General features: G+C 45.7%; 1 protein-coding gene and 1 long non-coding RNA gene across 2 annotated transcripts in view; both read right to left on the bottom strand.

Moving 5' to 3' along the window:
- Positions 1-2,640: 2,640 nt before the first annotated feature.
- The window catches only part of PRDM4 (PR/SET domain 4), a 49,858-nt gene continuing 40,386 nt past the window's right edge, over positions 2,641-12,112 (bottom strand). The window contains exons 9-11 of the mRNA XM_019515326.1: positions 11,403-11,717; positions 5,466-5,634; positions 2,641-3,208 (exon numbers count right to left, since the gene is read on the bottom strand). Of these exons, the coding sequence (XP_019370871.1) occupies positions 2,896-3,208; positions 5,466-5,634; positions 11,403-11,717 (797 nt within the window). The 3' untranslated portion in view covers positions 2,641-2,895. The remainder of the gene's footprint in view (positions 3,209-5,465; positions 5,635-11,402; positions 11,718-12,112) is intronic.
- LOC109296095 lies at positions 5,760-8,508 on the bottom strand. The gene is made up of 2 exons (XR_002096891.1): positions 6,230-8,508; positions 5,760-6,197 (listed from the first exon to the last, which is right to left on the bottom strand). It is a non-coding gene; the product is annotated as an uncharacterized LOC109296095 (long non-coding RNA).

Raw genomic sequence — 12,112 nt, 5'->3', positions numbered from 1 at the left:
TGTGGCCTGGCCGTGTGCATGTGGGTGCGGGCAGGCTTGCAGGGCTGTGGCCACCTCCAAAATTTGCCCTAGCCCCCACTCCCTCCAGCACTGCCAATGCCCACACACAGTGCAGTCCCCTCTCCTGAGGCAGCCGCTCCCCCTGCAGCCAGTCCCGGCTCTGGGCAGCTGCTGCCAGCCATGGAGCTCAGGCTGCCTGCAGCATCCCTGCTACCTGCTGGGAGCAGCCTGAGCCCAGTGGCTGGCAGCAGCTGCCCAGAGCCCAGCCAGGCCATGGCAGGCTGAGCAAAATGGCTTCACGTGCCATGCTGTAGCCCACCTGCCGAGGGCTGCCGCCCCTGCTCTGCACCTACCTGCTTCTGCAGGACACAAACCCACCCTGTGAGACTTGGCACAGAATCAGCAGCTACGAAGTCCCCAAGGGGGACGTTAGTGGAGCAGATGGGTCCTGCCATGTTAGCGTTGATGCTGCAGAGCTGCTGTTCCCCTGCCCCTGCCTCCTGCCCTCTCTCCCCCCTCCTCCCTCCCAACAAGCTATTACCCATTTTCTGCTAGTTTCCTGGTTCATATGGATAATGACCTTTTTCTCTTGGCTAAGTGGTTGTTGTGGTGTAAAATGTGGTTGTTAGGGGTGTGAAGATGGGCCTGTTGGGAACTGACTAGAAGATCGTTGCTGTAGAGACCACTCCTCAAAAGCAGCTGCTCAGAGCCCAGCTCAGAGAGCACAGAGAAGGGGCAGCATGGGCACAAGGCAGGTGGACCTGGCCATCGTGGCTCAAGACAGAGAGTCAAAGATGGGCTTTGTTTCACTTGCCCTTGTAGACAAGCTGTAGCCATATTGGCCTACAGGCAAAAGGAATCAGAACTGGCAGCAGAGGTGATATTCCCCTTAATGCCCTTGGATTCATTCCCCCTAGTTCCTGGCCCCAGGCTGCTGAGGCAGGAGCCTCATGCAGCTAGCTAGTTCATGAGAGGTGAAAGATCTGCAAGGGTTTTCTATTGCTCCACAATCAGGTTCCATGTTGTTGTTTTCATTCATTGGATGCCTGTATTGATTGAACCTGATGATTATTACAGTACAAAGGAAAACTAGAAATTAGGAGAAAGCAGTTAGAAAACAGTCATATTTAATTTTTCCCGAGAGGAAAACAAATTTGAATGAAATACATTTTCATTCCATAAATATCATTAGCAGCAAACCCTCCCATTGCTACCACCACCGCACGTGGTCAAGGTTCACAGCACAGCCACGCGTATTGATACATACTGTAAACACTACGCGCTCATTTGCGAGTCTCTTGTTCACTCTAAAAGCCAAGTCAATCCCATGAAACTGAGACCAGGTACGTGTTAGGATCACTCCCAGCCCTCTTGTCCAGTTAACCAGGAGCTAAGAGGAAATACTGTTTTTCTGAAAGCCAATTTTTGGTTTCCTCCACATTGTCTGTGGTCAGGTAATTGTTTTGTCCACAATGAGCATCGATTTCACTGCTTTTTGTTTTTCTTTTTAAACCAAAGCATTAAATTTGTATCTTTAGGACTGTGGTTCTCAACCTCATTTGACAAGACCTCTCTGAAAACTAAGAGCTGGCATTTCTGATTCATTTCTTAACTATGGAAAAATTAACAGAACAATTCTTCTGTTGCAAAGAACTCAGACAGACCACAAAAGGTTATGATGCTTTTAACATTATGGATTCCTATTTGAGATCCTTGGGTTCATCTTGTGAATCACATTTGCACACCTAACTGCACACAGTGCCTGGCACCCTAAGTCACCCTTGACAGGATTTCAAGGCAAACCAGAATACCAACAGCCTCAGTTGAGAATCACCGCTCCAGAAGGAAACCTGAGCATGAATTCTCTGTGCTATGCTCTATCTGTGCCTGAGAGAGAAGACAAACCCAACCACTGAGTTAAAAAGTGAAAAAAATACACACTGAGGCTGCATCCAGACAAGCACAGCCAGGCAGTATGGAGCACCGCAAGCACATCTTGTAAGCACCACATATTGCATTCAGGTGTTCTCTGCGCTGCAAGGAAGCACTGCCCATGTGTGCAGTGCGCTGCCTTTTTCCTTGCGGGTTTTTTTGACCCTTGTATGTCCAGGGGTCAAAAAAACCAAAACAAAAAAACCAAACCAAAACAAACAAACAAAAAAAACCTGCAGAGAAAAAAAAACAGAGCAGTCCACACATGGGCAGCCCGCGCCACTCAAAAGTGGAGCGGGGCCACCCAGAGCTGTGCTGCAGCTACCAGCCAGGCTCCAGGTGGCAGAATTGCCATTGCTGCAGCCCTGGGAGGCCCCAGGACCTCAGGTAAGGCTGCTGTCCCAGCTTCCCGTACTGCCCCTGGGGTAAATTGCCATGCACCAAAATGTACATGGCACAGGCATTCCCTAAGGACAAGTAGCAGTGGCGCAAGGTGCGGACGTGGCTTGAGTGACATGACCATTTTTTTCCTTTCTAAACACTTGCCACACTTTCATGGCTTTGGCAGTTCAAGACTGTTGGCTCATACATCCCCACAATAACCAAATCACTTGGCTGGTCAGCTATTCTTTTGCCCAAAGAATCAAGCAAGGTGACTTCCTTCCTGGCAGCGTACCAGCAGAGTATGAGCTTCAGTCAGCACAGAAGTCAGAGTGCACACTGTGTATGTTTAGGATCTTGAAGCAGATTTCCATAGTAGAAATGGTTCATTGTCAATAGATAGGCGTACCATCCACTCTCAACAGATAAGCATACCGTCTATTCTCAATCAGAGTTCAATGTTTTGGCCACAGAGATTAATATATCAGGGAAATAGATTCATTTGCTAACTTGGTAGTTGGGGAGAGGGGAGTAACTTTTCCTCCCAAAATTTTACATCCAAGCAGTTTTCCCTCCCTTTCCTCACTTGTGTCCAGAAAGCGAGTCATTTGTTGAATACACTCCGCGGTTAATCCTACAGTCTTCAGTCCTCACAGAGTCTATTAGTTCTTCTTCCTCTGAATCCTCCTCTTCCTCCTCCTCTGGGGCAGAGAGACTGGATGTGGGACCTTTACAGATTTTTAGGTGGCGAGTGAGGTGATATTTGGTTAGGTAAGCCTTGGAGCACTTTTCACAGACATAGTCCCTCTTTCCTTCATGTGAGTTGAGATGCTTCTTCAAGTGATTTGTCCTCAGGAACAGCTTGTCGCATTTAGGACACTTGATTTGCCGTTCTCTGCAAAAGATAAAAAAAAGTCACACATTACTCATCACGCAAAGCAGATGCTGCTGACAGGTCTGTTCAGGCGATCTGGGAACTGGTTTACTTTTTCTTTATATATTTAATCACTGTTTCAAGGCATTTTCCATTTTACAGGGAATAATTCAGAAATGATTTCACATGTCCAGCACTAGGCAGAAAGATCCTTGTACAGGATTTACAAGCTATCGCATCTGTACAAATACTCTATTCTATGCCTCACAGAACTCAGTAGATCACTTGTCATGCTAGCAATTAATTTAGTAGAGTCAAAAAGCTCTTTCCCAAACAAAAATCCCTGTCAACGCAATCCTAGGGTAGAACTCCTCAGCCAGAACTGTTTACTTTATCAAATGGCTTTGGAGCAGGGATTTGAACTGGGGATGTTACTGGACGCATCTACACACAGTGATTTAAGGTGCATTAGCCATTTTTAAGGTGCATTAAGGACAGGGGTCTACACGTGTGCACCCTTAATGCATCTTAAAAATGGCAATTTTAGGCTAATCATGCCTAAATTTAATACCTGCATAAGGCAAGTATCAAATTCAGGTACAATAGTTAAGGTGCTTTAAAGCACATGTAGACACTGGAAGGCACCTTAACGCTATGTGACTGAGCAGGCGGGAACCAAGCCTCTGAGGCCCTGCGCTGCCTCTTTTTCTTTGCAGCAGGATGGGGCCCCGCAGGCTCAGCTGAGGCAGCAGGAATATGGGGACAGGGTTAGGGCCGGGGCCAGGGCTCAGGTGATTGCATCCGGGGGGACTGGAGGCTCCCACCCGCTACGCCAGTGCTCTGCACTGCCGGGATTCACGGCAGAGGGCTTCTGGGGGCTGTCCAGGGTGCTGACCAGGGCAGGCTGCCCAGAAAGTCGCGTTAGGTCAAGGCGCATTAAGTTTAGGAGTGTGTAAATTCACATGTAGACATACCCACTTTGGTGTCAGGTCTCCAAGAAAAAAAACAAATTCGCTCTGAAAATGTCTCAGTTTGCAAAAGCCCAACAGAGACTTAAATTTAGAAGGTAATTATTTTTATTTCATTCAGATTCTTCCTGCACTGAAAATGCTGCAGTCAGGTGCAAAAGGAGCTGAGCAGGTATTTCCTTGCCCTGCACCTGATGCTCCCAGCTACTATGGTGCTGGGCACCAGAACAAAGGGCAGGGTAAGTATCTCTCCTATAGTATCAATACCCTCCCCATCCCTCCAGTATCTCTCAGGCAGGACCAGAGGAAGGGTCAGGTAGAGAGCTTAGATTTGGAAAAGAAGACTGGGAGGAAGGTCAAGTGGGGCTGTAAGCAGAGGGAGACAGGCTAGATGACAGAACCAGGGAGGGGAGGAAAGAAAACAGACAGCTGGACTGGCTGGACAAGAATTGTGAAAGCGAATGGGAAACTGAGATCAGACAAGAAGCCTGAGGTGGAGACTGAGAGCGTTGAGCAACGCACTTGTGTTGGAGGGCTGGGGAAGATTAGACCAAGGAGCTTAAATTGGGGTGTAAGACTGCAAATTAGGAATCCAAGTTGCAGAGCTCCTAATTTGCAGTCTTACACCCCAATTTAAGAGCCCAATTTGCAGGGGTGGAGACTGGGACTAACTAAACCAAGAGATGGGGATGAGGCGCTGGTGAGTAAGACTATCAGGGAGCCTGTAATTTCTGTCTTGATTCCAGATGCTCACACTAGAACTCAGGTTTCAGCTTGGCGAGGTACAGACATTCAAACAGCTGGAGGTGGCAGAATTGATCCCAGTTACACAGATCTCTGTATGTGGCGTAGTTTAGATTGGTACCAAACAAAATACACAAGCCCTTGATGGCTGGGGAGCTTAGACGGGGTTCCAACATTTTTAAACCAGTCTATGTCCATCAAACTTCTATTGTTACAGGTATAGACTGGTTTCCGATCACTTATACTGATAAAAGTGTAATAACTGTAGAATGCTATTACACAACACAACCAAGATAACTTGGGTGCCCTCTCTAGGAAGCAAAGGAAGCCTGGCAAATTCTCTGAAGGTTTACCGAATAGTTTTCCTTCCACAATACTTCATCAACAGATGTCAACAACACGGCCCTTTTAGAGCTGATCACCATTTAGTCTCACCTAGTTACTTTAGTCCACACTCCTGGGGGTTTTCAGATACAGAAGTCTCTGTACCATTATTTGGCTGTTGTTTATTCCACACACAGTCCTAATATTTCAGGTGGTCAGTCCCTACAACCAAGATCACTTACTGCGTGTGGGTGAGCACATGCTGCTTGAGGTCCTGCCTCCGCATGAACAGCTTGTCACAGTAATCACACTTGAGGTTTTTCTCTCCAGTGTGGATGACCATGTGGGACTCCAGATGAGCCTTCTGAGTGAAGGATTTGTCACAGAGAGCACAGCGATAATTCTTCTGGCCTGGAATTGCACACACACACACACACACACACACACAGTGACAATGAGGGCTCCCATTAATCACTTGTAGAAAATCTTTCCCTAAAAGAGGGTCCCAGCGAAGCATTTACCTTTTCACTTCTTCCATTCTTTCAAACTTAGCCAGGAGGCCTACTTAAAACAACAGTTTGGACTAGCCATTCAGGAGACCAAAATCTGTCACTCAAGCTCAGTTGTGCATGTACAGCGCTGAGAACTTTGTTGAGAAGCAGTGAGCCCACCTGCTGTGTTCATCCACATGGTCTCTGCAATTGTTATTCATATTCATATAGTTTTTATGGTAGTGCCTATGAGCCAATGAAGAATTGGGACCCCATTGTTTTAGGTGCCATAGGAGGTGCCAGGTTAGGTGAAGTGATTCCAGCGAACAGTTTGTGTAACCAAATATTTACTACACCTTAGGACCCCATCTAGATGGGAGATCCTCTATGTTCTAGGTAAGATCACTGTCAGGAAGCTTTTGGCACTTACCACAAGGCTAAAATGCAAGGTTAAGAATTGGGCACTGAACACCGAGGTATTATCTGGGTACCACTTCCAGCTCGGTTGGAAAGACATACTGGCTCATCAGATCACTTTGGGGAAATCATTTCCTCTCTGTGTGACTCAGTTTTCCTGTCTGTAAAGTGGGAATAATGATGCTTACCACTGGAGATGAGAACTGCATCCAGGATTCTAGATAAAATCTTACCATGACTTTGTACAATATTGTTAATATATCCCTCTTTTTTCTGGGCATACTTTACCCAGTACATTCTAAAAATCACATCTGCCTTTTTAACAGCCACATTGTTTTGGTGGTTGATAGTTATCCTGTGATCAATTAACATATCCAGATCTTTCTCCTCCTGCTTTGAACTAATGAACTTTCACCTTGCAGAGGAACGGGAAGTTACTTACCAGTAACCAGAGTTCTTCAAGATGTCTTGTCCACATTCTCATCATGGGTACATGTGCACCTCAGCACTTGACATAGAAGACTTACAGCCCTGTCAGTATCTACAGGCACACCACAATCCTCCCCTTCTTGCGTTCCAGGCTGAAGGGATAAAGGATGGTGTGTGATCACATACCTGAAGGTGGGCCTCAGAGTTCCCTAGGTAAACATCAGCCAAAGGATCAAACGCAGTATCTGCCCTGGGGCTACTGCAATTGTGTAATTCTTGGTGAAGGTTTGTATGGAGCACGTGGCAGCTTCCCTGCTGATATCAGTTGTAGGCTCTGCTGCAATGTGCTCTGCCTAGAGAAGCTTCTGCCTTGGAGTTCTTGTGACAGTTTAATACCCAGCTGATGTGTGTCCCTTTGGGTCTCTGGGTGGAAGAAACAATAGCCAGAGGCTTTTAGAAAAGCCTAATCCCATGCAAGTACAAGACAAAACTTCTTGCCCATCGAGTGTGTGAAACAACACCTCAGACCTGGAGGAGTGAGGTTGTAGTAAGAATACCAGCAAATACATCTGCTGACTCAGGCAGAAGTCAGCAATCATCTTGGGTAACAACTAGGGTAAGTCTTCAAAAATATTTTATCTGCTCAGAAGGCAGTATATGAAGGACCTTGGTCTCACCCAGTCTCCTAACTGCAAAAATGGCCACTGGAAAAGCTGGTTTCATAGAAAGGTGGAGCAAGGAGTGTGTTACCGTAGATTCAAATACTGAGAGAACTCAGCAGAGGTGAGAGAACCAAATTTGTGCCCCAATGAGGGACATGCTGTCTTTCCAGAGGAAAAACTTTGGTCATTCATTTAAGGAACTGCAGGACTGTGGGAAAGTAAAGTATGTCTGCTTTTGGCTGGAGAATGGAGCTGATGTACTAGTCTACAACATTTAAGATTTAGCAGATATTCCAGCATAGCCAAACTAGAGGAATATCTAGACGGGGGGTTTCTTTCCTGGCACCATCCTGAGTATCTCAATCACTTAGCCAGAAAAGTGTCTACTCAAGTCCTTTCTGCTGTGCAAAAGGATGTCCCTTACTGGGGCTAAGAAGTCCCACTATTTCCAAGAGCCATCAAGCACCCAGGTTATGAAATGGAAGTAGTCAGAGCTGGATCAAGTACTTCCCTTCTGTCCTGGATCACATGGTCTAGGCCCCAAGAAAGAACCCTAGACTCTCATTAATGTCAGCAGAAGGCACTGGTACCAAGATCTTAACTGTACAGGAGCCAGAATGATTCTCAAAGGCCACATCCTGTCTCACACACTGAGGAACAGCCAGTGAAATCAGAAGCATGGATATGAAGGCATAAGGGAGGATTCCTGACCACAGAATAAGACAGGCATTGGGTACAGTCCAGACATGGACAATTCCTGGAGCAGAACTGGCACTTCTCACTGACAGACTTGTTTGTGTTGGACATCTTCACCCAACCCCAGTCTGCAAATGTTGACTGGAGAACAGAATCTTGGACCTCTTACTCATGGTGTAGGACTATGGATTTGCTCAGTTTTCTTTGATTTTCCAGGTATCAATGAAGTGTACCGTTGAGAAGTATATTTGGTGACATATGCACCACTGCCATATGCAACCTACCTCCCTGCATAAAGAGGAGGACGTCACCCCACCCTGTTTATTGATATAGAATATTGCTGCGGTGTTGTCTGTTAGAACCTGCACATGACACCCATCTATGTAGTGTAGAAAACATGTTCTCCACATCACTCTCAACCCTAGCACTTTAATACGGAGTTTCATCTCCTACAGAACCGAGACCTCCTACACCTAGAAGTCACCCATAAGGGCCTCCCATCCTAATAAGGAGGTGTCCAGTAGGGCTGTGCAAAGCTTCAGGTGCTGATTTAATTTGAAGGAGATTTGGCCCGATTCAGCGGCCGAATCTCTGAATCCAAATCAAATCAGGAGACCAATAAAAAGGTCCGAATCAATTCAAAGCTCTCCAAATCAACTCAGAAAAGAGTCAGAGAGCTTTGGAGATTCGGGCAGTCCCCACTTACAGCTGCACGGAGCTGGACCTGGACTCCATACCGGTAAGTAGGGGATAGGGGTGTGGAGGAGGGGGGACAGGACCATAGGAGGTCCCATCCCCTGCCTGCTCTCCCAGCCCCCCTGAGCGCCCTCCATCAATGGCCTGGCCCCAGCGTCCCAGCTCTTTAAAAAAAAAGACATGCACTCACCGGCTCCTGCCAGGTGGGGGTCAATCCCCACTGCCTCCCACTGCCCTGCACTGTGTGGGGGGCTCTTCCATGAGCCTGCATCCCCCGTTCACTCTCCCAGGACTGTCGATAGCTGCTCCACCCACCCTAACTCCCAGTTCTTTAAAAAAGAAAAAAAAACAGAAAAAGAAAAAAAAGGCCTGCACTTACTGGCTGCTGCAGCAGCCTTCAGGGCTTCTGGGAACCCATGGCAGAGCCCCCCACGCAGCGCAGGGAAGTGGAGTGCAGCAGGGATCACCCCCTGTCTAGCAGGAGCCGGTGAGTGTGAGGTTTTTTTTTTTGTTTTTAAAGGACCAATGCTGGGGCCGGGAGGGGCAGCCATGGTGGGGGCTGGGAGAGCGGGCGGCAGATGGGGGCTCATGGCAGAGCCCACTATGCAGAGTGGGGCAGTGGGGGGGGCAGCAGGGATCCCGCCCCCCGCCCCCCCCTGCACCTGGTAGCAGTCAGTGAAGGAGGTGTTTTTAATTTTTTTTTAATTTTTTTTTAAGCGCCAGAATGCTAGGACCAGGTGAGGCAGCCATTGATGGGGCTGGGAGAGCAGGTGGGGGATGGGGTCTGTTTGATTCAGAGATTCAGCCGATTCGGTGGTGGCTGAATCTCCAAATCAGATTTGTCCAAATCAATTCAGGACAATGATTCGAATCACTGAATCAAAATCACCGTCTCCCGAATTGTCTGAATCCGAAGTGAATACTAGCCGCTTCGCACAGGCCTAGTGTCCAGCATGATCATTACATATGTGCACAGGAAAAAGTAGTATTTTGTTGCACATACCAAAGTCCTTCCTCTAACTGAGGGAAGACTGAACCACCAGGGGAATTGGCACCCTCATGGACGTATCACAATAAAAAACATCTTTAACATCAAGTGCTATGGAACATACATACCCATGATGAGGATATTCATATGGACAATCACTCAAAAAGGAGACATTCATTACTAGTCTTAATGTCGATTGCACTGCACTCTGCATCTTTAAAAGTCACTGTATTTTTCTTCACTCCAGTCCTCAAAGTCCACCAGTTTTTTATGTATGAGATTCTGATCCTCTTCTGTATAGACAATGCCTCCAAATTTTGTGCCATCAAATAAATTTAAGGAGGGGGGGAATCTGTTAGCATACTCCTACTTTTTTGTGCCAATGGCATTAATAAAACAGAATGAGATCAGAGCCAAGACTATTCTTTGAGGAACTCTACTAGTAATCTCCCTCCAGCCTTGTATTTCTCCTTTCAAAATAACTCACTGTTCTCCTCCTCTCTCCCCCATTTCAGGCACCATATCAAATACCCTACTGAAGTCTAGATAGGGTAACTCTACTATATTTACTTTGTCAATGAAATAAGTTTTTCCTGATCAACGAAAGATATTGGGTTAGTCTAGCACAATCTACCTTTAGTAAACTGATATTGCATTCTATCTCACTTTCCATTTAGATCTGCATCTTATTTATTCTTTCCTTCAGAATTTCTTCTATAGCCTTACTGCTGAAGTCAGACAAACTTGCCTATATCTGTTCAGATTTCTGCCCCCTACCTATTAAACATATTTACTGTATTTGCTACTCTCCACTCATATGACACTACTCCCAATTGATGGATTTGTAACACACTTTGCTACTGGACCTACAATTTAACAAATGCTGGAATGGAGATTATCCAGTCTTTTTGCCTTGAATGCACTGAGCTTTTGGAGTTTTTCTTCTAGGTCAAATGAGGTATTTTCCATTTGATTTCATCTCAGACTCTGTGATCAACATCCTCTTTACTGAAAACTAAGACAAAAATATCAATTTATTTTGGGGCTATACATAGATCATCTCTCTCACTGGAACAGGTGTCCCATTTCTTACCTAGTTCTCTTTTCATTTATGGGCTGAAGAACCTCTTTTTATCTATTTTAATTTCCTTTGCAAGGTTTAACTCAGTTTGGTTTATGGTAACTCTCCCTTGTTCTTGCAGTCTCAAACATCAACTTAGATCTCAACTGCTGCCATACCGATATTGACAATCTGTTTAGTGTTAACCTTCCTGCCTGAGGAATGAGACAGATGGATAAATTATCTGTGTACCCTTAAGACAGACTCCTCAGACAACATACTTAATATGATGCGCACTGATAGAAAACAGTTGCCATCTAATAACAATACAGAAGTTTACAGGGAAACGAGTAGCTGGTTTTAGTGTAGTTCCTACTAGATAGGTGTCCACATCATGAACCCCTGACATAATTAGCACCCAGATTAGCTGTCTCAGCATATGAAGTCATGAACTAAATAGATTTGGTGACTATTACTCTCATCTCTTGGTCCTCAATTAGTCAGGCACTCAGGTACTATAAGTAGTAGATAGACAGTTCTTCCAGGTTAAAGCTGAGGCACACAGAGGAAGCAGCTGTAGTAAGTTTGCACTGCTGCTGTCTATAGTGGCATTTTTCCATGAACAGACAAAGGATTCCTATGTCCAGGAATAGTACTGATAATCTGGCACCTTTTACCAGCAATGAATTTATTTCATAAAATGTTCTTTGAAACATCATCTAAAAATTCATCTACTTTACCTGTGTGTATCTTGAGGTGAGTCCGGAGGTTGCTAGGATCACTGAAAGCTTTGCTACAGAAATCACATTTGTGTGGCTTCATGCCCATGTGTCCCATGAAATGGACATGAAGTTTGGAAGGGGAGATGAAAGCTTGGGGGCACATGGAACACTTCCACTTCCTTTCCTTACTGTGGCTTGTCCCATGACTGCTGCTGTGTCCCTGGCTGGAGAGGTGGTTATGGATGTGGCTGCTCAAATGGGTCTTGAACTCTGTGTAGGAAGTGCATTCCTTTCCACAGTGACACACATGCACGTCTGGATGTTCAGGGACACCTTTAACACAAAAACACTTCTATTAGACACACCATTCCTTCAGACACTCAAAATATTTACTGACTTATTTTAACATGGCTATACACCTACCTCTACCCCTCTGATATTACACATAATCAAGGATATCAACACATTACAGTGCTATGGTACCTGTACTTTCTTGAAACATCAGGATTGCTCAATTCGCATTCCAGGATGGACTAACTGTACTTCAGCTGAAGCAACAATTTCATCACAGGTCTAGGATACTAAATCTTATTACTGATTCAGTTACTGACTTGCTAGACTACCTTGGGCAAATTTGTGTTGTTGCTTCCCTGTCTGTAAATGGTAATACTTATACTTACGCACCTCTGTAAAGTAAGTGCAATCCGCAGGTGGAAATGCCCTACATA

This window comes from Gavialis gangeticus, unplaced genomic scaffold (assembly GCF_001723915.1).
Source record: "Gavialis gangeticus isolate Ggan-Ray unplaced genomic scaffold, GavGan_comp1, whole genome shotgun sequence".
NCBI classification, from domain to species: domain Eukaryota; kingdom Metazoa; phylum Chordata; order Crocodylia; family Gavialidae; genus Gavialis; species Gavialis gangeticus.
The sequence above is the reverse complement of the archived record's forward strand: the minus strand, read 5'-3'. Positions and strand labels throughout refer to the sequence as shown.